General features: G+C 54.4%; 6 protein-coding genes across 6 annotated transcripts; 1 reads left to right on the top strand and 5 right to left on the bottom strand.

Moving 5' to 3' along the window:
* Positions 1-172: 172 nt before the first annotated feature.
* On the bottom strand, positions 173-1,630 carry BAUCODRAFT_49290 (uncharacterized protein; the record flags this gene model as incomplete). The annotated part of the gene is made up of 2 exons (XM_007679940.1): positions 173-576; positions 616-1,630. Coding segments are annotated over 2 exons (1,419 nt in total), but the record flags the coding sequence as incomplete, so codon positions are not given.
* Positions 1,631-6,344: 4,714 nt separating this feature from the next.
* On the bottom strand, positions 6,345-8,799 carry BAUCODRAFT_112001 (uncharacterized protein; the record flags this gene model as incomplete). Its single annotated transcript, XM_007680321.1, has 3 exons — positions 7,232-8,799; positions 6,993-7,171; positions 6,345-6,923 (listed from the first exon to the last, which is right to left on the bottom strand). Exons 1-3 carry the CDS (start codon positions 8,589-8,591, stop codon positions 6,345-6,347), a joined length of 2,118 nt encoding a protein of 705 aa, XP_007678511.1. The 5' UTR covers positions 8,592-8,799.
* A 47-nt stretch (positions 8,800-8,846) lies between these two features.
* Positions 8,847-10,956, bottom strand: BAUCODRAFT_36090 (uncharacterized protein). The gene has a single exon (XM_007679907.1). It carries the CDS (start codon positions 10,460-10,462, stop codon positions 9,317-9,319), a length of 1,146 nt encoding a protein of 381 aa, XP_007678097.1. The 5' UTR covers positions 10,463-10,956; the 3' UTR covers positions 8,847-9,316.
* Positions 10,957-12,342: 1,386 nt separating this feature from the next.
* On the bottom strand, positions 12,343-14,496 carry BAUCODRAFT_563248 (uncharacterized protein). The gene is made up of 2 exons (XM_007680320.1): positions 14,236-14,496; positions 12,343-14,160 (listed from the first exon to the last, which is right to left on the bottom strand). The coding sequence occupies exons 1-2, from the start codon at positions 14,275-14,277 to the stop codon at positions 12,649-12,651; spliced, it is 1,554 nt and encodes a 517-aa protein (XP_007678510.1). The 5' UTR covers positions 14,278-14,496; the 3' UTR covers positions 12,343-12,648.
* Positions 14,497-14,699: 203 nt separating this feature from the next.
* Positions 14,700-15,876, bottom strand: BAUCODRAFT_36089 (uncharacterized protein). Its single transcript, XM_007679906.1, has 2 exons — positions 15,611-15,876; positions 14,700-15,440 (listed from the first exon to the last, which is right to left on the bottom strand). Exons 1-2 carry the CDS (start codon positions 15,798-15,800, stop codon positions 14,713-14,715), a joined length of 918 nt encoding a protein of 305 aa, XP_007678096.1. The 5' UTR covers positions 15,801-15,876; the 3' UTR covers positions 14,700-14,712.
* A 901-nt stretch (positions 15,877-16,777) lies between these two features.
* BAUCODRAFT_93353 (uncharacterized protein) lies at positions 16,778-22,763 on the top strand (the record flags this gene model as incomplete). The annotated part of the gene is made up of 3 exons (XM_007680054.1): positions 16,778-17,276; positions 17,339-20,037; positions 20,080-22,763. Coding segments are annotated over exons 1-3 (5,409 nt in total), but the record flags the coding sequence as incomplete, so codon positions are not given.
* Positions 22,764-23,385: the final 622 nt, after the last annotated feature.

The raw sequence follows: 23,385 nt of genomic DNA, 5'->3' as shown, positions 1-23,385 counted from the left end.
ACGTACAAACATGCAGAGTCCGTTTTCCGCTCGATTGTTCATATTCCATCATATCTCGTTCAGCCGTGTTGTGTGGTATCATTGCAAAATCCTCCAATGCAGTACAAATACAGTGCCCTGTCCGACGGACCTGCGAAGGAACTCACTGCATCAAACGTTCGAGCTCGGCCTGATCATCGATCCAAGGCCCCTTCTCCTCCTCCGTGGCATTATGAAGGCCTTCTGCACGCCTCAGCGTCTGCACATCCAAATCTGTAATCCAGGCTCTTCCATCACCAACTCCATGCAAAGGTATCCGGACCTCATGGTCAGCATCGAGCATCATATCATCCTTCCACAAACGGCGCTGGCCATCATACACGCACAACACCCGCTTCTTCATCCTCATCTTTTCCGGCGCCGCACCCCAAGACAAGGGATAGTTCTTTCTCCGCTTCGAGCCCTTGCCGCTCACGGGACCCGGAAGAGGAACGCCGTTGGGTGACCGTGTCAACCCTTTCCGCATCCCGTTCGGTTTGCTCACCGCTCCATTGGTTGTAAGGTAAGTGCCACCCCCGACGTGCTGCCCAGAGACACCTCGGGGATGTGTTAATTGTCAACTCGGGTTGCCAGCACCCGATTTGCGCGACTTGATAGCGCCCTTGCCCGACTTCGCTGAGCGACCGCCGTACGTAGTGTCGTTGGCCTCGTCGTCTTCGCCGTCGTCCTCTTCCTCGTCGGCATCCTCGTCCTGATCGAAAGAGGTTGGCGCATTGGGGTCAATAGAGGTAGGCAGGGAATGGCGCTCCATGGTTTCTTGGACTTGCGCATCGTCCGCGACCGAAGAGAGCGATTTCTGGTTGATGGCCTCGCAAGGGTCCGCTTGCTGCACGACGCGAAGCACGCAGTCATCGAGATGCTCGTAGAAGTCCTGCGCGTTTGCGAAAGTGACGCCGCAAGTCGAGCACATGCCAGACATTTCGCGTTGTCCGTAGACTTTCTTGCCAGCACTGGTCGGACTCTTCTTGCGCGCGTTCGGTGGGGTCTGCTCGACGCCGTGGACGGAGGTCAGATGGCGCTTGAAGACGTCGGCGCGGTTGAAGCTCTTCTCCGCCGAGCTGCCGCTTCCGGGACAGAAACCGCACACCATGGTGCCTTTGTAGTGGGTTAAGGTGTGCCTGTTTTTGTCGTACTTGCGCGCGAAACCCCTGGTGTGGTACTCGCACATCGGAATCGGGCACTTCTCCGGTCGCTCGTTCTGATGCGTGAGCATATGCGCCTTCAAGTCCTTGACGTGTCTGCCACACGTTGGGATAGGGCAGGGTCCTTTGTTCGAGTCGTCGGACGACGAGACGGAAGCATGGCTTTGACGAGAGTGAACAGAGGCATTTGATTGTCGTCGTGAGGAGGGCATAGATGGGTATGGTTGCCAGTGTTGCGTGCGCATGTACGGTGATGGTGCTTTTCCGCTGGAGTTCCGGGGACTGGGCATCGACTGCTTTGACGGCATCGGAGATGGTGGTTGCGGATACTGTGTGTGTTGAGGCGATTGAATGGCGGGAATCTCTGGAAATTGAGCGCCGGAGTACTGTGTCGGCGAGAATGTCGGCTGAATGAGTGATGGATCTGCAGCAACACTGTTAGTCGCTAGTGTTCGTCTCGCATTTCGTTGCTTTTGGGAGGAAAGAAAAACGAAATAGGGAAGGTGAGACGGACAAGAAAAGTCAAGAGGAGGCACGAAATGACCACTGCTTTGAACGAAGAAAGGAGATGCCATGGTCGGCGGTGGTGCCTGGGGCCGTGCTGGAATGTCGGTCTCGGCATAGGACGTGGAGGTAGCCAGTGGTGAAGACTGGCGGACTCTCTTGGACATGGGTGGCGGCGTCGGCGAGAACGTTCTCTTGCCTCTAACACGTTCGAGTACTGGCGAAATTGCAGATGCCGGCGTAGTCGGAGATTTGAACATGCTGTCGCTGGGACTCGTGGCCTCGAGCTTTGGGACAATCGGCGCCGCATGGTTAAGAATGTCGAGAACGGGAATGAAATGTTGCTGGTGGACAGGCGCCTGCGCCTGTGGCATTGACATGTGGACGTTTTGGGCAAAGTCGAGAGAAGACGGCAGATTGGAAGAGAAATGGACCGGCTGTGACTGTAGAGAAGAAGAAATGGTTGTCAACTCACCGACGAAACCCTTATCTGTAGCGAGGACGGGTTCGAAGTCGAAGGCAGCGGTGGTCAGGACGCTTTCGGGGTGGAGGATGTTGGGAACCATGGCCATAGTCACCGGGTGACTCCATCCGTTCACCGGTTGAGCGTGCAGCGACGGTGAGCCCATAGCCGACGAGATGGTACTAGGTGCCGAGGCGCCCGAGTCGGACGTCGACGACAACACAGACGGGCCCTGCGAGTTATCGAATGAATGCGATACCGAATGGGCGGGCGAATGGTAAGGGCTCGGCGCGTTGAGGTTTGCCTTCGTTGACTGGAAATTGCCCGTGCCGTAATGGAAGTGATCGTGGTTCGGCGAAATGTATCCTTGCTGGATAGTGTAAGCGTCGAATGCGGTAGGGTTTACATAAGTGTGTTCGGCATATGTGGTCGATGGGAGGAAAGCTTGATCGGTGTTCCACAAATCTTGTTGGAACGAGTAGAGTGTGAAGTCGGTATTATCGTTGGGCGCCATCGTTTGTGCTGGATATTCTGCATATGTCGCCATGGCAGTGCCTCAATGGCAAACGGACAAAGCGAATTGAGGCTGTTGCTTCGCCGCTGAGGACGCGACCCCTATTCGTCTGTTAGACAGTCCAGACCATTACGGGGCTTCAACGAACTCCGGTTCGCTAAAAGTCGCGTACCTCGCGTGTCGGTAAGCTTACTATGGACAGACCCAATCGATTATTGTTGATTGTAGTCTGATCCTGTCAATGATGGTGTAGATACGGATGTCTTTCGTGGTGGTGTATGTTGGTGGTCGTCAAGACTAGCGCCAACGAGCTGAGGGAAGTCAGGCGTTGGATTTGCGTGGTACCTGAGTCGAGGCGTTTGGGAATGAAACCAGCCTTATGGATTACAATCGTCGCGCAAACGAAGAAAGGCCGCGAGGTAGTCTAACAGCTACTACTGACCCACGGGCGATGCATTTAGTGCAGCGTTCTGAGGCGAAGTCGAAGACTATGTATTAAGAATACATCGTGCCCTGGCCCCCAGTCGTGAAATGCGCAGCACGAGCCAATCCGCGCATGGCCTTACAGGTGGGGCGCATGGTTCATCCCGAGGCGGATACACCGTCTGATCCATGCCCATGCAGGGGCTTGGAGCGGAGAGAAAAGTGCAGTGACGCGCCTCTTCTGATCGGGTGCTTTGCCCACGATTCGTAGTTCCCCGAACCCAGGGCGTTGACATGCGCCCCTCTAATTTGTCGACAGTTCTGCGATATCCAAATGCGCAAACGGTCACAACTCTCAAGGTAGCATCGTGCTTCCACCCGTGCAAGTATCACCACCATCGCTCCAGTGTCAACGGTTAAGCATCGGTGTCTGTAGCGATGCACTGCTCAAGCGAGGCATCACCTAGCCGAATGTAGCGATTGTATGCGGTTCCGGTGTGCATAGTTTCCTTGCCTGCAACCTGCTTGACCGCAAGCTCGAAGAACACAATCCCGTGTTCGACAGCTCTTCGGTGCAGCGGTCCGCATGTCAAGATAGCAGCCCACGTCAAAGGCGAGCTCTGATTCGATCACATCGGTACTCCCGCTGCTACCGTCAGCCACGTCAGAACGCTGCTGGGACCTCCGAGAAGCTTATGCACGGCGGGCGGGGGCAGTGTTCCATCAAAGCGGTGAAAGTGCCAGGAATAGGCGGAGTACTGTTGAGCGCTTGACCCAAATGGTACCTAGCACGGCTGCGGACGAGACAATACCGTCTCTCTAGTGGCTCGCTTCACTGAAGGTGTCCCGAAAGAGGAAAGAGGGCATTCCCACTCTCCGCCATTTCTCTGTGTGTCTCTGCTCGACCTCACTGTCTCGCGTTGTTAACATCGCGGTGACGATGAAGCAAGCAGCATGAAACTCCCGAGACTACCGGTGTACGTGAACCATCGGTGATCGCGCAACTGGAGTTCCACTGTTGTCCAGCTAAGATTTAGCATCACATGCCGAAGAAAGTTCGCCATAGGCATATTTGCAAATACGTCCACCTACTGGGATGCACGCCTCTTGTCTGCTGATACGTTGGTTGATTACGAGAGGACCATCACACCCATCCCACGCAGTGATCCTTCAGGAGCACGGGTACGGCGGGCGGAAGCTTGACATGGACGTTCTCACCAACCGCCCAATACCGGATTGTAGTTCTGCGTCTGCCGCTTCGTAAGAGGTGCGTAACACGCCCGTTGGCGGTGCAAGGCAGAAGGCGGTAGGCTATGCAGGCTCAAGTTGCCTGACGCACGCAAGCAATCAAAACCTGCAGCAGTGCTTACGCAGAGCATTAATTGCCATTTGTAATGCATGCGGCTAGTCGGTATCCCGCTCCGTATGCATCTGCATCGTCCCAGTGTATGATAGGAACAGCCCTAAACCGTCTAATCAAACTAGTCGATACGTGGGGCGGGGGAAGGCAAAGCAACATGATTTCAGAGATGGCACCGACAAGATCGTCGGCAATGGTCAGTCGTCGAGCCATAAGCGGTATACCGGAGACGATATTCAGGTCATGGCGTCACTTGCGCAGTCTCCCATAGGCTCGGTAGAGGTTCAGTGAGTAGTCAGCAGCCATCAGCACACATGCACCCACGTTCGCAGATAGGAGCGAAGGATCAAGCCATGTGTGTGGAGAAGGGATGTCTGCCGAAAGCTTGGCTTGGAAGCTTCGTCCACTGTCGGTCAAGGAGTCGCCGCATGCATGGCGGACACCCCGGCGTGGTCATTGCATTGCCGGCGCCAATTCATCTTCTCCGCAGAGACGTGCGTAATGCTATAGGCGTGAGCGGTACAGCATGTCGCTATATCTGGCTAGGATTTGGGGTCACATGCTCACCATCCAGTGACCTCAATTTGACGAAGGTCTGCAGGGCTTGTGCCAACGAGAGTAGAGCATGACGGCACGCTACGGTACGGAGACTGTGCAATCATATCGAGCATTGGCAGTAATATGTGCTCGTTCATGAGTGGTTGGAGATAGACCCGTCTGCGGACCTTGATGGGGCGAGCTTCGACGAATCCTCATGAGTCCCACTTACATGAAGTGTTGAAACACTGCTAAAGGAACGTTGTATGTTCTGCCACCAATGCCGTCCACAAAACAATATGAAATAATTGCATTGGCGGCGAGCATAGGTCTCAGACCAGTAAGCACGGGGAGAAGACAGTCCGGGTTTGAGGTCAGGCACTCAGTGGGCCTCCAAGCCCTCATTTCTTCTCCCGGGCTGGATGCGGACCATGTGCTTCTCCCGTCCAATCATTGCAGCGCAGAGACTCGAGAACGGTCTTTCATCATCATTTGCGCTCCTATTGCGCAGAGCATCACAGATTGCCGTAACACGTGGCGGTTCCGCGTGGGAAAGCGCGTATCCCTGCCGCACTGGAAGGAGATTCGCCCGAGCGACAGCACTGATGGGATGCAGATTGCTTGCGACTCTTGAAGTGATGCAGGAGACAGGAGTGTCATTGTGTGCGTGTCAGGCTCGATCAATAAGGTGTGGAAGAGGTTGTTTGCTTCGTCAAGTCAGCTCTCCACCCTGAGTAGTGGTGAGATTGTCGACGAGCAACGGCAGCCACACGTGTAGCAGTAGAGGTCTTCAGTCAGGCAAGCGGCTCCGCACGTTGGACATTCATGCAATGTCTGCAACACTAGCGTCCAGATAATCTCCAGGTGGCTATCACTAGCTCAGCACTCTGATCAGCCTCAAGATGCTGCTTCCTTCACCTCTGCCACACGAAAACAGCGTTTTACGTATTCGGCAGCGGTTACCACCAGCGTGTGGCGCTTGTCTTAGCTACACTGTCGCCGGTCGATGGGTGGAGTTTGGTTCCACTACTCGGGTGGCTGCAGCTTGACCCCTCTGCGAGCTTCGCGTCTGCGCGAGCTCATGCGCTCGGAAGCTGTGTAGGGCTGCAGTATGCCGCTTGAAACGCTGCGTTGCAACATTGGCTAATATGTGCACGTGCAGCTTCTTGTACTGGCCCCATGTCTGAACAGCGAGGCTGGATGTAGGCGTCACTGACTTCAAGGAAATGCCAATCGACTCGGATGACGTTCGCTCAATATCCAGTATTTTGTCAATGAGGCGTCCAGTGTGGTGTTTCGTGCAACACGAGCCCGCACGAGAAGCTAGTGCTTGTGGGTTCAAGCCAAGAGTGTTGGTTTCGCTCACTTTTCCTCGTCCTCCTCGTCATCAAACTTCTTCGCCTGAGCCGCTGACAGTACTTTCTCGCAAGCCAGCTTCATGAACATGCCCATATCGTCCCAGAAGTGTCGACCGGCCTCATGCTCCCGTATGCGTGCCAACAGCTCTGCGACTTGCATTCTGACGTCGACATTGGGGTGGAACAGTCCGTAGGCCAGGAAGAACAACCCCTGCCCTTGCCCTGCAAATCCTGTGCCGCCTCGTCGATGGTCGGAGCTTGTATTGATGACTACTGCGAGCAGCTGATTGATTTCATCTCCACTCTGCACAGCCGCGCATATGGCAAGGTAGATGTCTGCGGCTAGCGCTGGGCCAAGACGCAGGTTGGCAAGTCTGTCATGCTGGTGCTGCAGATCGATGGCCTTGACGGGCTGATATGCGTAAAAGGCAGCAATATCCTGTATGAAGTTGTAGTAGCTTCGAGTGTTTCGCCAGCCTTCGATCCGGGTAGCATTTGCTGCGAGCTCATTGGTCTTGGCTTGGTTGGAAGGCCAGACGTAGCCGTGACCGAGCACTTCCCGCGCCCCATCGGCCTCCGACTTCTTCAAGCCTGGTGACTCTGAGATTGGCGAGTCCGTACCATTGGAGCCGACGAAGGGTGCAGGTGCCACCTGCGGGCTCGGCGCGATGTGCAACACGGAAGCGCCATACACCAGCTCCTCGAATGCTGCAGCCAGCCTTGTGAACTTGAGCACCCACCTCCTGAACCTTGATCGTATGGCATTCTCGCCGTGGCGCTCCTCAATTGCTTTCAGAACAGATCCCATGAAGGCGCCGTCACCCGTAGCGTCTCCCGCCATCGGACCAGTTACAACCGCACTGCCGCCGAGACCAGCTGACAGACTAGCACCCGCGGCCGCGATTGCGCTAATGCCACTAGTGGGGCCAGCCTGAGATGTGGGCATGTGGCTGGGCTGCTGAAAGAAGAGCACACCTTCCGTCGGACTGGCCTGTTGGACGCGGTTGCTAATGCGCATGCGGCCAGTGCTGAGATCGCACAACAAGTCCCACCATTCCGTCTTGTGGCCAAAGGCGGGATTAGTCACCCCTGCTATGAAGCCTGGAACCTTCAAAAGGTCGTCAATCTTCGTCAGATCGGTGTAGGGGAACGCGTGACGGGTGAAGCCGCGTAGAATGCCGCCAGACACAAGCGAGCAGGCGGCAAGCACGGCTTCCGCGACTTCAGAGGAAGGCAGGTTGTGGCCGAGGAAGATGATGCGCTTCTGTGTAAGCAAGGCATTGAGTAGAACGATGATGGGATGTGTGAGAGTACCAGCGGTGGTAAGATGGGGGTGTGTCGGGCTAAATGGAGACGGTGATGTGGTATGAGGTGTGGAAAAGGTGGTGACGAGCTTTATGAGACTGAAGTCGCCGACCGTCTCCGGTGATAGAGCGGTAGGAACCTTGATAGGAACCGGGATGTTGGCGTACTTGACCACACTTTCGAACTCATGAGTGTCGCGTGGCAAACCGTAACGGCTCCTCAAGGGATGCTGTGTGTTCGGCGAGGGTAGGGCAGGGTCCTGCTCGTTGTTGCTCTCCACACGCTGTGCGATGAGAGCCTCGAATTTCTCGATGAACATGTCTTTGGCGTCACTGCTTTGTAGGATAAACCTTTCATAGTGCGACAGGCGTGGCATAAGCGAGAGATCCATACTGTTTACGGCATTGTACAGATTGGCCAGCGTTTCTATCGCCGGATTCGCAAAGTACTGCTCGAGCGCAAGTAACAGAAGAGGCTTGTATATGTGCAGGAAGGAGTGTCGCGTGCAGATTGCCATGGCTTTGACAACGGCACCGCGCTTGACTGTCTGGTCTTGCTTAGTATTGACCAGATTCAGCACGTAGATGAGCGGAGGACCATCGAAGGCGTCCGCGGCCTGCGCTGCGGCCTCCTTGGTCTCGCCATTCGGTTCGTCTGGCTGTTCAGCCCCAGCTCTCTCATCGCCGTTCTGCTCTTTATGCTCGTTGTCTTCCTCTAATGCCGCGTCCTTGTGAAGGAAGAAGATTGTCCAATCTTGACTACGCATGTGCGTTTGATCCGGTAGCATGAGCTCCGCCAGCATGTGCTCATCGCCTCCGACTGCGGCTGGGTATTGGTGCTGCATAACACTTCCTCGATCGATATCGAAGCTCGCGACCAGTATGTATTCGACATGGTTCGTCTCGGACGCGTCCCTTGGGTACTGGCTGGTTATAGCACCTTTCATGGTTCAGTCCACGCGCAGCCAACGCCTCTGCGCCTTGACCTAGCCCATGGGTGAAAGGAGTATTGGTGAGCGCAGACGGATGCTCGTGCCTGCCCAATTGAGTTGGAGACTTCAAGCTCGATCTCGGAATAACGAATGCCGGCCAACGCACAGACCAACCACCCGAATGCCACAGCAGACGACAGTCGACAGACCATCGGGGCATACGTGCTCAAGAGTCATACGAAGCAAGCTTCTTTGGGCTGAATGGACGAGTACGTTCATAAACACGAGAATTCGATGTGGCGACACTTCGGTTTAGCTACATATACTTGGCTAGAGACTTTCAGCAAGCCAGCCAGCACACCTTATCAAACATGGTAGTTAGCGGACAACCCTTTCCATCCTACTGAGGCTCCCGTGCTGTATCTGTTCTGTTTCAGCGATGCTTCCACTCAACCCACCCAGCCAGCATACTGTTCGACAAACGCTCCGTTGACCACACTCGGACTGCCAGCCTAGTAACCACTAAAGCTCCTTTCAAGGTAGATACAGACAGTAGGACTGGGTTACTCGTAGCCGGACCGGAAACGGTGACTGACGCCTAGTGCTTCTCGCAAGCCTAGCTTCGAACGCTTCTCTCGAGCACCAGAGGCCGCAATCGGCCATCCCGAGAGAGGCAACTTCGCATCACATGCACGTGAGGAGATGCATTGCTTCTGTAAGTCGTCATTAACGGGATCCATTCAACGCCACGGCGCAGGTTGAAAGACTTGGCTCGAAAGCGATGGCGGCGTTATTGGCTGGCTCAAGCGCTCTACAAGCATCGGCAGCATCTCTTCGAGCGGGAGACTGCAGCGCACACCATCTCTGCCAGAGCCGCTCGTCGCAATGTTTGCAAAGAATTGCTCCTCACCACGGACACCACCAAGGTTGACCACGCCAATTGGCTTCTTCTGCTCCTGCGCCCGCTTCACCAAACGCCAAGCGGAGTACGTTGCAAGCGAAGAGCCTAACACCAGTATTCTCGCCGCCTCATCGACTGCTGACTCAACAGCCAGCTTCACCGAATTCGGTATGGACTCACCAAACATGATAACGGCGGGCTTGAGGATGCCCGCGGTTGAGGAAGGGAGCCAAGCACCATCCGCGTCTTGCTCCACTCGCGTACCATCCGGCGGGTTCGCCAGACACACGGGACATGCCGGATACCTGAAGGTTCCGTACTCGACTCCCGGCACGTCCACGTCGCCGTCCGGGTTCGTCTTCAAGCCTTTCCGTCTGCGCTCCTCAGGATTCTCTGTAGTCAAGGCGCCCGACGCCAGCATCTCTGCCAGAAACACCGCCCAAGCCGGATTCAGCAGCGCAAGGTCTTGCTGAAAACTCGCACGATTGTATTCTGTCCTGCAGCTCAGACATACTGTGCTCCGTAGATAACCATGTAACTCCAGCGTCCTGAGGCGCGAATGCGCAATCGGATGGAAAGAGTCTACATTCTGTGTGATTACACTTGAGAGCAAACCAAGCTCTCCTAGTCTGCCTACTGCCTCATGCGCCTTATTCGGACGGCTTCGGTGCAAGTTCGTCCAACCCAAGTAGCTCCGCGCCCAGTATCTCTTCCTCGCCTCATGGTTGGCGCAGAACTCGTGATAATAAATCGGTCGGTATGTTTTGTTCAGCGTATATGTGCCATTGCTGCCGCGGTAGTCGGCAAGCCCAGAGGCAACGGATATGCCTGCGCCAGACAAGATGACGGTTCGACCAGCGGAAGTTGTTGGTGCGGTAAGGAAGTTCGTGAGCGCTACGAGTGCGCCTTCAACACTGGACGCCGACGCCGGGATGATTGTTGGACTCGGTAGAGGAGAAGTATAGGGTATGCGCATCAACGGCATCAGAAGGTGATATGGTCACATCGGAGGAGTTCTGGAAATGACATGCATGATATGTGGACCCTGCGCGGTTCATGTACGATCTTTCCGGTATGAACCCTAAGACACATGCTCTAGCATGATATATATGGTCACACCCATCATAAGGACGGTATTGCTTGTTGTGAAGCACAGCAGGATGAACGAGTCCGCCTTTGAGCGGCACGAGTGCCAATCTGTCATTCCAGACACGCACCATAAGGTCACGAGCTGTAAACGGTGGAGGATCGCTGCTGTCAATCGAAGAGAGACACAGAGTAGACACTGACTGGCTTTTCATTGGCATCCCACTGAAGTTCTCCGCGAGCGCATGCTCTTGTGGCCGTCGATTTGTTAGACTGCAGTTTCCGCGATGCCAACTTCCAGGCTCATGAAACCCCAACCAACATGGACCCGCTACTCTCTGCCTTGATCAGCCCAATATCATTCTCGCTTAGGGACTTCAAGACTCTGATAGCGTGCTTGACTATACCCGACGGCATTACTGTTGTTGATGCCGACGCCTAACCACGAGATGGCATGGCTCAGTAGCTATCGTTATGCAGGACCTCCATACCGCGCACAACCAGGAATTGCAGCATGTCTACTCCGACAGCATGCCGAACTGCGGACATAGGTGATCTGCGTGTTTACCACCCTGGACGACCAGAAACATAACGAAGCTAAGTCTCGAATCCCCAACTTCGGTATCAAAACCATCTTGCCTCTACTAAGCCACGAGGCTCTGGACCTCCAGGCCTGGACACAACAGACTTTTCGAGCATGAAATCCACAAACCACCAACGATCCATTGCTAGCTACCTGTAACACCGTCTGGAAGATGGCAGTCTCCAAATCTGTCACAGCTACAACTGCCATTACCAACTTCGATCGCCGTGAGCCCTGCGGGTACATCTACGTTACTGTCCTTCAAACCGCTCATGCCGCTACTCCGCCAGCCGAGAGATCTCCCTCACTAGCAGCGTTGTCGACAAGCACCCCGAGGGGTGCTGACGCATGTTGCCGCTACTCCGCCAGCCGAGAGGTTTCCCTGACCACCAGCATTGCCGACTGCTACATCGTGACGTGCTGACGCATACGCCGCTATACCACCAGCCGAAGAGTCTCCTTCACCATCGGCGTTACCGAGTACTATATCGCCGCCCCACGATGCGTCTTCTGCCACACTCCTAGTCGGAAGATCTCATTCACCATTGGCGTTGCCGACCATTAACTCGAGGCGTACCGATCGGCTTGCAAAGCCACTCGCTAATGAAGATTCTGTCCCAACACGACACGTCACTACACCGACGACGGCTTGTGTTGTCGCATCACCAATGCTTGTCGACCCCAACACAGCGCGGCTTTCTCCTCAATCAGGCCGGTCCTCTACCTCAGTCTTGACAGAGACTAGAAAGCGTGGAGATGCCGAAATGGAAGTGAAATCGGCGAAGCGGAAAAGGCTGGACAAGATGGTGCGAGTGCCATTGTCAGAACCGGCGACCAAGACTACCCAATATCCCGTCTTATCATGTTACCGTCTCTCCGGGAAGGGTTGACAACCATCGCCGGCCCCTTGCTCGCCACCCTCAGTCGCCTCTACAATGACATCAGCGTCGTCCCAGGCGGCGTTCGCTTCGCTTCGTTGCAATTGGCTTGCACCGGTGTTAGTTGCTGAGGGTGCGGGTTGATCGTATTCACTTAAGCTGGCTTGGCGGCCCCCTTCCCTGTAAGTGGAGGTAGGCATCCGGCTTCAACTTGCCCTTGCCGGCTTCTGCGCCGGCTTCTGACGGTAGTCTGCTGATAGTTCATGACCGCGTGCCTGTTCTGAGGCGAAGAAGCTAAGCACAAGCGAGGTATCCAGGTTGCGTGGTACTTCGTGATACGGCATGTACGCCACACTTTCGTTTTACATATGCATCGTGGATCACGATTTGGGTTATTGAACAGCACGTTTGCTCGAATAAAGAGAAATCAACTGTAAACAACGACTTTTGGGACCGCGCTTCCTACTTACTCAATCAAAGGCCGCCTTGCCTCTTACGCGAATGGGATATCGTGCGCCCGAACCAAGCAATCACCCGCCCGCTGCAAATGCCCCACAATGTGTACAATCTGTGCATCATGGTTCGCTCATGTATCGCCTCGCTATCATGCAGCCTGTAGACGTCTTATATCTGCTCTCTGACCCTCTGCAGCAACGGTGCCGACTCGCCGTCTTGACCATCCTTCTTCGGGTACGGCATTTGTTTGTACTCACCTTTCTTTATCTTCCCAACCAGCCATGTCCCCTTCTCCTTGGCATTGTCAAAGAACTCTTGGTTCTCCTCGAACGAACGCCCACCTGATTCTGGCATGTACAGATACGTCCAGACTCCAGCGATGGTGTTGGTGGCGGCGAAGACGAGGAATAACCAGTAGTTCAGGTTGTTGAATAAAATCGGAGTCAAGAGCGTCACAGCGAAGTTAGCCAAGCCCCAGATAACCACGCTGATAGCAGTACCCTGAGCGCGCGCTTGGGTAGGGAAGATCTCGGTAGGAATGAGCCAAATCGTTGCTAACCAACCAATACCGAAGGCGCCGGTCGCTATGTAGAGCGACACGATTCCGGGAATAGCCACCGCCATTTGATTGAGGTGGAGCGAATCAGCGTTCATGCTCAATCCACCGAACAGCGTCAGAAGGAAAAAGCAGAAGGTGAGCGCGCCAGAGCCCCATAGCAGCACTGTACGCCTACCAACAGCATCGACAAGCAACCAAGCGAACGTCATGAGGAAGAAGTACGAAACGTAATTGCCCTGCGTCAAGAACTCCGACGTCCGCACGCTGTATCCGAGGAGCTCGAAGATCTGTGGACCATACACAGAGACGGCGCCATATCCAGTTAGAGCCTGGCAAACCTGGCCCATAATGGTGATTACTGTTGGGTGGAATTGAGGATGCTTCGGGTTTAGCATGTCCTTGTAACCAATCTTCTGGTCTGACTCCTGCTTCGCAGCTTCGGAGAGTTCCTCGAGCTTCTTCTTGCCCTCGTCCTCGCCTAGGATTCTATTCAGACTCTTGCCCGCGTCATCATGCCGGTCATGGAAGATGAACCAGCGTGGGCTCTCGGGCAGCGTCTCGAAGAGGAGCACGAGCGACAATGGGTAAACCTGCATCAGAATGATTGGTATCCGCCAAGCCCATTCATTCGTTTTGCCCAAGGTTACAGTGACGATAAGATTGATCGCAAAGGCCATGTTCAGTCCGAAGATGTTGCTCTGGAACTCCTGTGCCAGCGCCTTGCCACGAGCATCGTCAGAGGACAGTTCAGAGCTGTAGACGGGTACAACGCTGTCAACGCCGCCTACGCCAAGACCCATGACTATTCGTCCAAGGTACATAACCGGCAGAGCTCCCTGCGTGTATCCAAGACCAGCCACGAACATTATGAGGTTGCCTAAGCTAGCCGTGGCCAGGCAGCCGAACAGCGTGGGTTTACGGCCATATTGATCGGCGAGGTAGCTGAAGATGACGGCTCCAACGGCGCAGCCAAGGTAATAGACCGACACGATGACTCCGACTTGAGGATCCTCCTCCGCAATACCCATGGTCGACAGATAGTCCTTGTTGGTATTAATTAGACTCATCATGCCTTGGTCGTACCCGTATAGGGCAATGGCGGTGGAGGAGAAGAGGACGACCTGACATTATGGAAGAGGTAAGCCAATGCCGCTCGAAACGATGGCCTTTTACACCACATCGCTGCTATGGCTTACTTGCGCCTTCTTGTCATAGATGAAGCTCTTCAAGGTATCCATCTCTGCGTTCGCTATGCAGGACTCGCGATCTGCGGATCGTACAGATCTGCCCCGCAATTGGAATCTTGTCTGCTTGACAGATCTGGTTCGAGGCTCTCCCGGCGGCGGAACAGCGATGATGTAGAGAACAAGCTGTTCACTTGCTCAGCAATACCAACAATCGAAGGAGAGTAAGTTCATGTTGTTGTGCACGCTACCGCTTCACGATGGAGCTAGTCACCGCACGTGTGCTTGTCTCATGACGCGGTGGGTGCAGGAGTTCTGGCCGGGCTCCGCGCCGAAAGTCAATCGTGAACATGAAGCTTGGACACTGACGTACCCTGGGGCTTCGAAATAAAGTCCTGGAGACCCCAAATGCGTGTAGTGTAGCTAACAGGACTCTCTCCGCGCTTCAGTAGCAGGCCGGCGCCTGGAAACCGAGGCTGCCGTTAATGCTCACATGGTCGACCATTCGCCCTTATCACGTCTGACGTTCGAGAACTGTCGCCAGCGGCTGCACATGGCTGCATCAACCAAAGCACCGCCCTTCCGCTCAGCGGCCGCGAGGGTACCCCTCTCACTGTCTTCAGCTTCCCACAACGGCAGAAAGCTTTCAAAGTCCTCGTGGAGACGTTCCTCTCTTGCGAAGTCGATTTCAGCACCCACAGGGACAGCTTCGATCATGACCCATGTTAGCGCGGCATTAGAGATCTTGTGCTGCGTGTTACGCATTCGTTGGTAGTATACGTCCTCAAACTCGAGAGCTGCCTTTGTAGCCACGGCCCGACGCAGAGAAATAGCGAAGGACAACCAGACTGGCGAGCTGAGTTCGCGTGACTCATCTTCTGTTCGGATGCGCGGCTGGACGCCTTGGGTAGTGAGACCGATGTTTTTGAACTTTAGCAAACGAAGCGCCTTCAGTGTCTGCGCGAATGACACGACTTTCTGTAACTCGGTTTGCCTTGCAACACTATGTCTCCCGACTATTGAAGATAGCTGCGTATTCCAGATCTCCAGCGTCCTCAAAGTCTCGATGATTCGTAACGTAGAGAACTCCGGTACCTGGGCGAGATCTAGGTGTGCATGAAAGACATTGAAAGTTTCTTGGGACGAGAACGTGGGCGCGAGCGCCAGTCTCCGTAGACACTGAAAGTTCATGATATCCTCGGAAGTGATCTTAGCACCTATATGATAGGCGTCAGCTAGGTGGCTGTACGACGACCTACTTCGCTACTCGTGGTGATTACGCGCCGTGTAATCGGAAAGGTGCTCGCGCGGTGTGCAAGGTAGGGAAGACTGCTCACACTGTCGAGCGTTAGCGGGCTCTTGCGGCTTTGTGGTTAGCGAATTCTTACTTCGGTCTCTTGTCGCAACAGCTTGTCATGGCCTGAGTTGAAGGAGAACTGTTCCAGACGATGACCGAACATCCTTACAGCCATAGATGCAAGATAGAAGGCGAAAGTGTACGACTCAGCTTCTTTGTCCGCGCCAAGGTTGCTGGCATCGAAGGCAAGCTCGGTGATGGCCGAGGGCAGACAAAGCATGGCCGCTGCCAGTGCGTTCACTTGCAGTTTCCGCTGCCACTCGTGATGGGCTTTGCGGATGCTGCTTGTGCGTTCCACCATTAACTTGATCTTAGCCTCAACTGATACATCCTGACCGAAGTCTAAGGAGAGCACATCCTGAGTCTTACATAGGTCATCTAGCAAAAAGTCGACTTGTTCACGATGCTGCACATGAATACCATCATAGTATGCGTTTCCTGCGGTAGCCTTCCGTTCAGGGGTAAGCCATCCGTCCGAGTCATCTGGTAACCGCAGTTGAAGGCTCTGCTTCCTAGGCGTTGTTGACCCATAATGATGCTCTGATGCCGCACAAATATAGACGGAACGGATGTGCTGTGCAAGATCTGGTCGCTCTCGTCTGAGCGTAAGTATTGGCGGTTCCTCAAGGACACCGGCAACCCAGCGAAGATAGAGCGTGACATTGCGGAAGACTAAAGGTATGGCCGCCTCACGCAGGTGTCGGCACGTGAGACTGATGTTGAATATATCTGGTCGTCGAGGCTTTAAAGAGCGGCTGCGGTCCCAATCAAGGTAGCTGAAGCTCCTGTCCAGCAACTCCGTTGGGAGGCCAAGTAGTCCGTACTGCGGATCTAGCATGCCCACATCGGTCGCGGACCCGACCATCCTAACCAATTGCGCCTATTTCACACTTGCTGATAGATTTGCGAAAGAATTGTAGCGGAGAGTTGTGCTTAATAGTATGGGTACCGATTGGGATGCAAGAAACACGGCGCCTGGCTAGACTCTGGCGTACATACCTATATCGAATGTGTATACGGACCATTGACTGAAGCCTTCTGACAGATATGGTGGATGCTGCGCCACTCTGCATATGCAAGGCATGGAGAATGGTTCGCGCGGAGCAGTTTCGGGACGCCAACCGATTCTTGGCATCAATGCACGAGCCAACAGCACATCATGTCCCCTCGAAGCACATCAATGTTCACTCCCTCTTCATTAACAACACGTCAGCCTGTTCAATCGTCGCGAACGCGATATCTCTGCATCATTGGGCGCATCGGCGAATGGGGGTTGCAACTAGTCGGTTTGTGTACTGAGCATTCAACTTTCACCTCCAGCACGAAAGCTTAGCATCGCGTACATCCACTCTACGCATCGACCTAGCGCTCTATCACCAGCACCACAGGCGCCCTCACTATTGGAAACTCAAGAGATTGACCCTACTGTCACAGGTTTCATTGACCGCACGAAGGCAATCGAGCGGCTCACTCACCCTCCGTCCTGTTGGTCGCAGGAGCTTTACACATTCGTTGAGGTCTTCGTGGATCTGTCGTCAAATAGTGCAGCTAGATAGAACTCCACAGACCGAGCCTCCGTGAGCCACTTAAGTGCTCGAGGCTCGGTCTCTGTACATACAGCGAGAACACACTCTGCGACAGGCCACAGGCGCCGCACGGGCTCCGTCAACATGGCGGAGATTGTGCAGCAGATCATGTATGCGTGCTTTACCGGTCGCGAGTGTGCCGCCGAATATGATGTCTGCTAACTACTCTCAGTGCCATCCTTGACATCGACGACTCAATTCACTGGTTCTGTCCACGGTCTTTTGAAGACCAGTCAGGGTTGTATTACGACGAAGATCGACTTACCGTGCACCTTGAAGAGAGGACGAAAGAAAAGCCTGAACGGCTCGCCAAGATCGAAGAGGCCGATAAGCGACGTAACGAGGCACTGAATGCATGCACGATCTTCGCTTTCGATGGCGCGGATGCAGAGTCCTGGCAGAGGAAGTTAAACGCTGCGCTCACTACACAGCTTCAGCGTTGCGACATCTGCATTCGAGAGTTTCATCGCTCGCGGTCACAGTTGAAAGCCTCACTGGAAGCGGACTATGAGACCGAGACCGTGCAGGGGTTTATGCAGAAGTTCGACAGCATGAACATCATGCGCATCGGCAAAGGCCTGAATGTTATGACAGAGACACTGCTAGATCTGCCACCCGAGGAGCGTACCATTGGCAAAGCCGGCGAAGTGGGAATGTATGCCTTGTTCGAAGCACTCAACTGTGGACCCTTCCTGTGCGACGAAGGAGCATTACGCCAGTACTTTGACCGACCATTTGGACTGGTACAATCCAGGAAGAAGCTTAAATTGAGCAGCTACGCACCGGGTGTGGTCGCCTTCCTCTTCTCGAATGTGGAAGGCCGGTCAAGCTGGGCATATCGGAACTTTACGTCACTCAAGCGACCTTTCACTTCCACCGAATTCGAACATAGCGTCAAGCCCTTCCTGGAGGGATCTGCATCTCACGTCACGATGGGTTCACTTGAAGTGGACTTCCTGCCCACCTTCTGGAAGGCAGTCCGCCTCATCGTCAGCCAGCTCACGACGGATGTCGTCACGCACCATTTCCGGTCGATACAGCCCAACCTCTATACTCTTTCGATGGATCAATGGCAGCTTGATGCCAACCACTTCTGCGACATGATTGCTTGCTACCAGATGTTACTCGAAAAAAGCCCGCAGGACTTCTGGGAGGCAATGGGCGCCATTAGTGGGCAGTCAGTTGTCGAACAGATATTCAAGAGCCCTGTACTGCAACACATGATCCAGGCTAGTGACAAGGGACAGACCGTGAAGCTTGAAGACCAGTTTGCCTGGGTTTTACCGTTCGTGCGCTCCATCAAACCCGCCAACCTTGTCATGCCAGCACGAGCGCTATTCGATCAGCTGCTACATATCTGTCAAAGAGATGCGTACTCCAAGTACGCTCAATCAGTCACGTGGCAAGTTGGGCTCCGTGCTATGCTAGAGGCTGTGAACATGGTGCGGCAGTTAGGCGGCGGTCCGGTTGTCGTGCAGCTGATCGAAGTCATTTCAACTGACCATCTGAACATCCTGGAGGAGATGGAAGGCATTGAAAAGAAGCACGGAGACGCAGCGCTTGACGAGACCGAAGACCTCTGCTTGAAGATAGTGGAGGCTACTCTCGCCGCGGACGTCCAGTGTCTGGCTTACAGTCGCTCTGTGCTATTAAAGGCGAAGAGTGTTAGTGATCGGACAGTAATGTCGGGACTAGGTCTTTGGAAGGCGGCCACTCGTCTGGTGGAGCCTGGAGAGCCATGGCTTGCTGCTTCTATCCTGTCGGCTCTCACGGGCTTGCTGCCGCAGGAGAAGTTCACCCCAAGGCAAGTGCAAGCTGCGCCTGCAAACGCTGGAGCCTGGAACAAGGCACATGAGGCGTTGCTGAGGTGCATTCAGACGGCACTACTGGACCGCATAGAGGCTTTTACACCAGATCAGCTGATTGGGTTGTACCAAGAGCCAAAGGCCGCGCGTGGCCTAATGTCTCTGCTCTTCAGTGGCGAAACGGAGATCAGCCAGGCCACCCTAAGCGTGTTCAAGACATTGTCGGGCGAAGACAATCGACGGGATACCGTCATGCATTTGGTGAAGGTTTTCTTCAGCACAACGTTGGAGTCAGTGGCAAATGCGCAGAGTGCTATTGCCAAGGCGGGCGTCTTCGCCCCTGCACCCATCTTTCTCAAGCTCACGCGCGACGTACTCAGCTGCTTGTGCGACACGCAGGATGGCGTGCTGAGAACAGAGAAGAATAGGAGCGACCATTTCAACGAAGTGGAACTGTTTTGGGAGATGACGTGGACCGCGCTTGAGACCATCTTCAGGCAAACGGAGCCTTGGAGCAGTCTTGGCTACGACAAGCAGATGATGCAAGACTTTTGTCGAGACACGATGGATCTTGCGGACACATCATTCAACCAGTACCCCATACTTGCAAGCACACTACGCTCAGCACCGGGCCCGAGAGGCTCGCGGGAGATTGGCAAGGATCTTCTAAAATTCCCGACCAAGACGTTCAACAACATTACCAAGTGGCTCCGCCTCCGGGATGAGTACCTTATCGCCCGCGCCGTGGGATTGACATGCAAGATGCTGGCAGAGCTCGAGAAAGTTGGCATCGAGATCGATCAGAAGGCCGCAGAGTACATCGAGCAAGTGTATATAAGCAACGAGCAGAACAACAAGGTCCGAACTAAGCTCACTCCCAACCAGAAAGCCGAACTTCAACAGGCCTTGGAAAAGCATCTACACGCAGCCGTATCGGAAGAGGTCAATATTGTGCCGAAGCGGCGAACGCTCAACGACTGGGCTACGTCTGGATCCGACTCTGGCCGAAGCACACCCATCCCTAGCGCCAAACTGAAGGCTGGTACGATCGACCTAGAGGCCTGGAGTGCAAAGAGTGAGCACGAGAAGGCGTACGGCGACCTGATAGCCAGCGCTTCACGAGGTACAGAGGCATTGAGGCGCATGCAGGAGAAGAAAGGCTCGGCCCCGCCTTCTCAGAAGCCTGCGCCGAAGCGTCAGGTCAACAGTAAGGAGTTTCTGCTCAAGCGAAAACAAGAGATGGCGGCGGCCGAAAGGAGAAGAGCAGAAGCCTTGGCGAAGCAGAAGTTGGGCGCCGGGAGCGGTGTCGCAGGGCTAGGAGACATGGGCAAAGATCATTCAATGAAGGGCCAGAACGTCATGATCTCGTCTGACGAAGAAGAGAGCGAGGAGGACGACATGGACGACGATCTTTTCGGGACAAAGAATAAGATGAAGATTCAGCGACCGAACGTAGACCCGGATGGTGCGGTCGGTCTGAAGCCTGAAGTCAAGAAGGGTCCTACGCGGATTCAGCGAACCATCCGGTCAGTGAAAGATATGCGTGCGCGACTGGCACCAGATCTGCAGCCTCTACATAAAGTCATCCTGAAGTGGGACTTCTTCCACGATGGAGACTATCCGCCAGGCGCAAACACAAACGTCTTCGAGCGGGTCAAGAACTCTTACAGCAACCCTGTCAGCTACAGGGAGGCATTCGAGCCGCTTCTGACGCTAGAAGCATGGCAGAACATGGTCAAATCCCGCGAGGAGAACACTGCCAAGCCGTATGAGGTGAAGATCCAGAACCGCAGCAATGTTGATCATTTCCTCGAGCTTAGCAGCATTGTCAGCCAACAAGAGAACAGAGAGCTGCAACTGAACGAAGGTGACATCGTCCTCTTGTCCAAAGCTGGCAAGCCTAGCGACGATGCGACTTCGCCACACTGCTTAGCGCGCATTTGCAAGATTAAGCGGCAGAAGGCGCAGATGGAAGTGGTCTATCAAGTCATGCCTGGCACGTCTCTCGCACCGAGCCTCGTATCACAGGCGCAAGTGTACGGTCAGAAGATCCAGTCACTGACACCACTCGAGCGCGAATATGGCGCTATGCAGGGATTGCAGTATTACGATCTCTGCACACAGATCATCAAAGCTGCACCTTCGAAGCGGATGAACTTCAGCGAGAAGCAGATTGCCGCCTATCAAGACGTGTGGAATGTCAACCGTGCGCAAAGCGAAGCTGTCAACGCTGCGCTGGAGAACGAAGGCTTTTCGCTCATCCAAGGTCCGCCAGGCTCAGGCAAGACCAAGACGATCATTGCGATCGTGGGCGGTTTACTATCACAAAGCTTGGGTTCTGCCACGAGCGGTGCAAAGCCGATTACTATGCCGAGAATGAACGGCGCCCATATTGGTGCGGGCGGCTCAGACGCGGCAACGAAGAAGCTGCTTGTTTGTGCACCGTCCAATGCAGCAGTGGACGAGCTGGTCATGCGGCTCAAGGAGGGCGTAACAACGAAGGGTGGCAGGCATCATTCAGTCAATGTTGTACGCATTGGCCGCAGCGATGCGATCAACTCACAAGTCATCGACGTGACCATGGACGAGCTCGTCACCAAACGCTTAGGTGGCAACAGTGCAAACAATGAAGCAACACGAGCAAAGAATGCCGACCTGTTCAAAGAGCACGAAAGCGTCTCCGCTGCTCTACGCGACCTCTACCAGAAGCGGGATAGCGGTGCAGCTCAAAGCCAAGATTCGACAGTCCTTGAGAACGAGATCGCATCCGTGCGCAGGCGCAAGAACGAGCTCGGTGTGCGCATCGACAACGTCAAGGACCAGGAGCGCAACGCCGGCCGCGAGGCCGAGCTCAGTCGCAAGCGAGCACAGCAAGCGGTCCTTGACGAAGCGCATGTCATCTGCGCAACTTTAAGCGGCAGTGGTCATGACATGTTCCAGAGCCTGAACATTGAGTTTGAGACCGTTATCATTGACGAAGCCGCACAGTGCGTCGAGATGAGCTCGCTAATTCCACTCAAGTATGGTTGCATCAAGTGCATCATGGTCGGAGACCCCAAGCAATTACCACCTACAGTATTCTCGAAAGAAGCTGCAAAGTTCCAGTATGAGCAGAGCTTGTTCGTACGCATGCAAAACAACCATCCTGAGCAGGTGCACTTACTCGACACGCAATACCGCATGCACCCAGACATCAGCGTCTTCCCGAGCCGCACATTTTATGATGGCCTGCTCAAGGATGGCACGGGCATGGCAAGCTTGAGGCAGAGACCGTGGCATGCGAGCGCTGTATTAGCGCCGTACAGATTCTTCGATGTCCACGGCCAGCACCAGTCCGCACCGAAAGGCCATTCGCTCGTGAATATTGCCGAGGTTGAAATTGCCATGGCACTATATGAGCGACTGATCAGCGACTTCAAAGGCTACGAGTATAACGGTCGCATCGGTATCATCACCCCGTACAAGTCACAGCTTCGGATGCTGAGAGATCGCTTCTCCCAGCGCTTCGGAAACACTATTTCCGACGTGGTCGAATTTAACACCACAGACGCCTTTCAAGGCCGCGAGAGCGAGATCATTATCTTCTCTTGCGTCCGTGCGTCACCGGCTGGCGGCATTGGTTTCCTACAAGATATTCGACGTATGAATGTTGGGCTTACACGAGCAAAATCAAGCTTATGGGTACTTGGTAACTCAGACTCTCTCAGCAGGGGCCAATACTGGCGGAAGCTGGTGGAGGATGCACGAGCTCGCGACGCATATATCACAGGTGATTTGATAGGCATGTTGAGGAAGCCTTCAAGCGCTTTCCCGGCAGCTTCTGGGGCGGTAACTCACATGTACGACATCGAGGCGCACGTCGCGCAGACGGGTGAGCATAGTAACGGCGTAGCTTCGACAGGTGACCCAAGGCGTCTGTCACAGAGAAACCAGAGCATGACTGACCAGCCTGACATTGGCTCATTGGTAGTACGAAACGGCTGTGACAGCAAGCACAGGGAAGCAACGAGTCACACATCGAACCCTGATGCAAATAACAGCAAGATGGAGGGCATTCGCTATCGTTTTGAGGACCGTGTATCCATGAAGAAGGCAGCGTCCGAGCAGGAAGATGATGAGGATGTCGAGATGGCGGACGTTACAGATGGGCAGGACGCTCAGTCTGCGGCAGGTTCGGCGATGCATAAAGGTGCTACCTCATCGCTTGGTGGATCGAAGTCTCGCGCTGAAACTCCACACTCCGCCACATCTGGTGGAGATGAAACGATCAATAGCCCGGCTCCTGGCACAGTCAAACCTAGACCGGCTAGTGTGGCACCTGCCGTGCCACAAGTTCTCAAGAAACGACCGGCGGCTAACCCATTTATCCCTGCGAAGAGAAAGCGCTGAGATGGGAAACCAGATCTAGCAGCTT

The sequence above is a fragment of the Baudoinia panamericana genome, assembly GCF_000338955.1.
Source record: "Baudoinia panamericana UAMH 10762 unplaced genomic scaffold BAUCOscaffold_9, whole genome shotgun sequence".
NCBI lineage: Eukaryota > Fungi > Ascomycota > Dothideomycetes > Mycosphaerellales > Teratosphaeriaceae > Baudoinia > Baudoinia panamericana.
This window is presented reverse-complemented; position numbering and strand designations above follow the sequence as displayed.

What these genes read in the sequence shown, in the direction of transcription:
- BAUCODRAFT_36090 (XM_007679907.1), bottom strand. Translation starts at nt 10,462, where the DNA reads ATGCCGTTGATGCGCATACCCTATACTTCTCCTCTACCGAGTCCAACA.
- BAUCODRAFT_36089 (XM_007679906.1), bottom strand. Translation starts at nt 15,800, where the DNA reads ATGCTTTGTCTGCCCTCGGCCATCACCGAGCTTGCCTTCGATGCCAGC. An exon ending in GTTGCGACAAGAGACCGAAG is followed by an intron (nt 15,441 to 15,610) that starts TAAGAATTCGCT and finishes CCTATCATATAG; the next exon opens with GTGCTAAGATCACTTCCGAG.
- BAUCODRAFT_563248 (XM_007680320.1), bottom strand. Translation starts at nt 14,277, where the DNA reads ATGGATACCTTGAAGAGCTTCATCTATGACAAGAAGGCGCAA. An exon ending in TCTATGACAAGAAGGCGCAA is followed by an intron (nt 14,161 to 14,235) that starts GTAAGCCATAGC and finishes CCATAATGTCAG; the next exon opens with GTCGTCCTCTTCTCCTCCAC.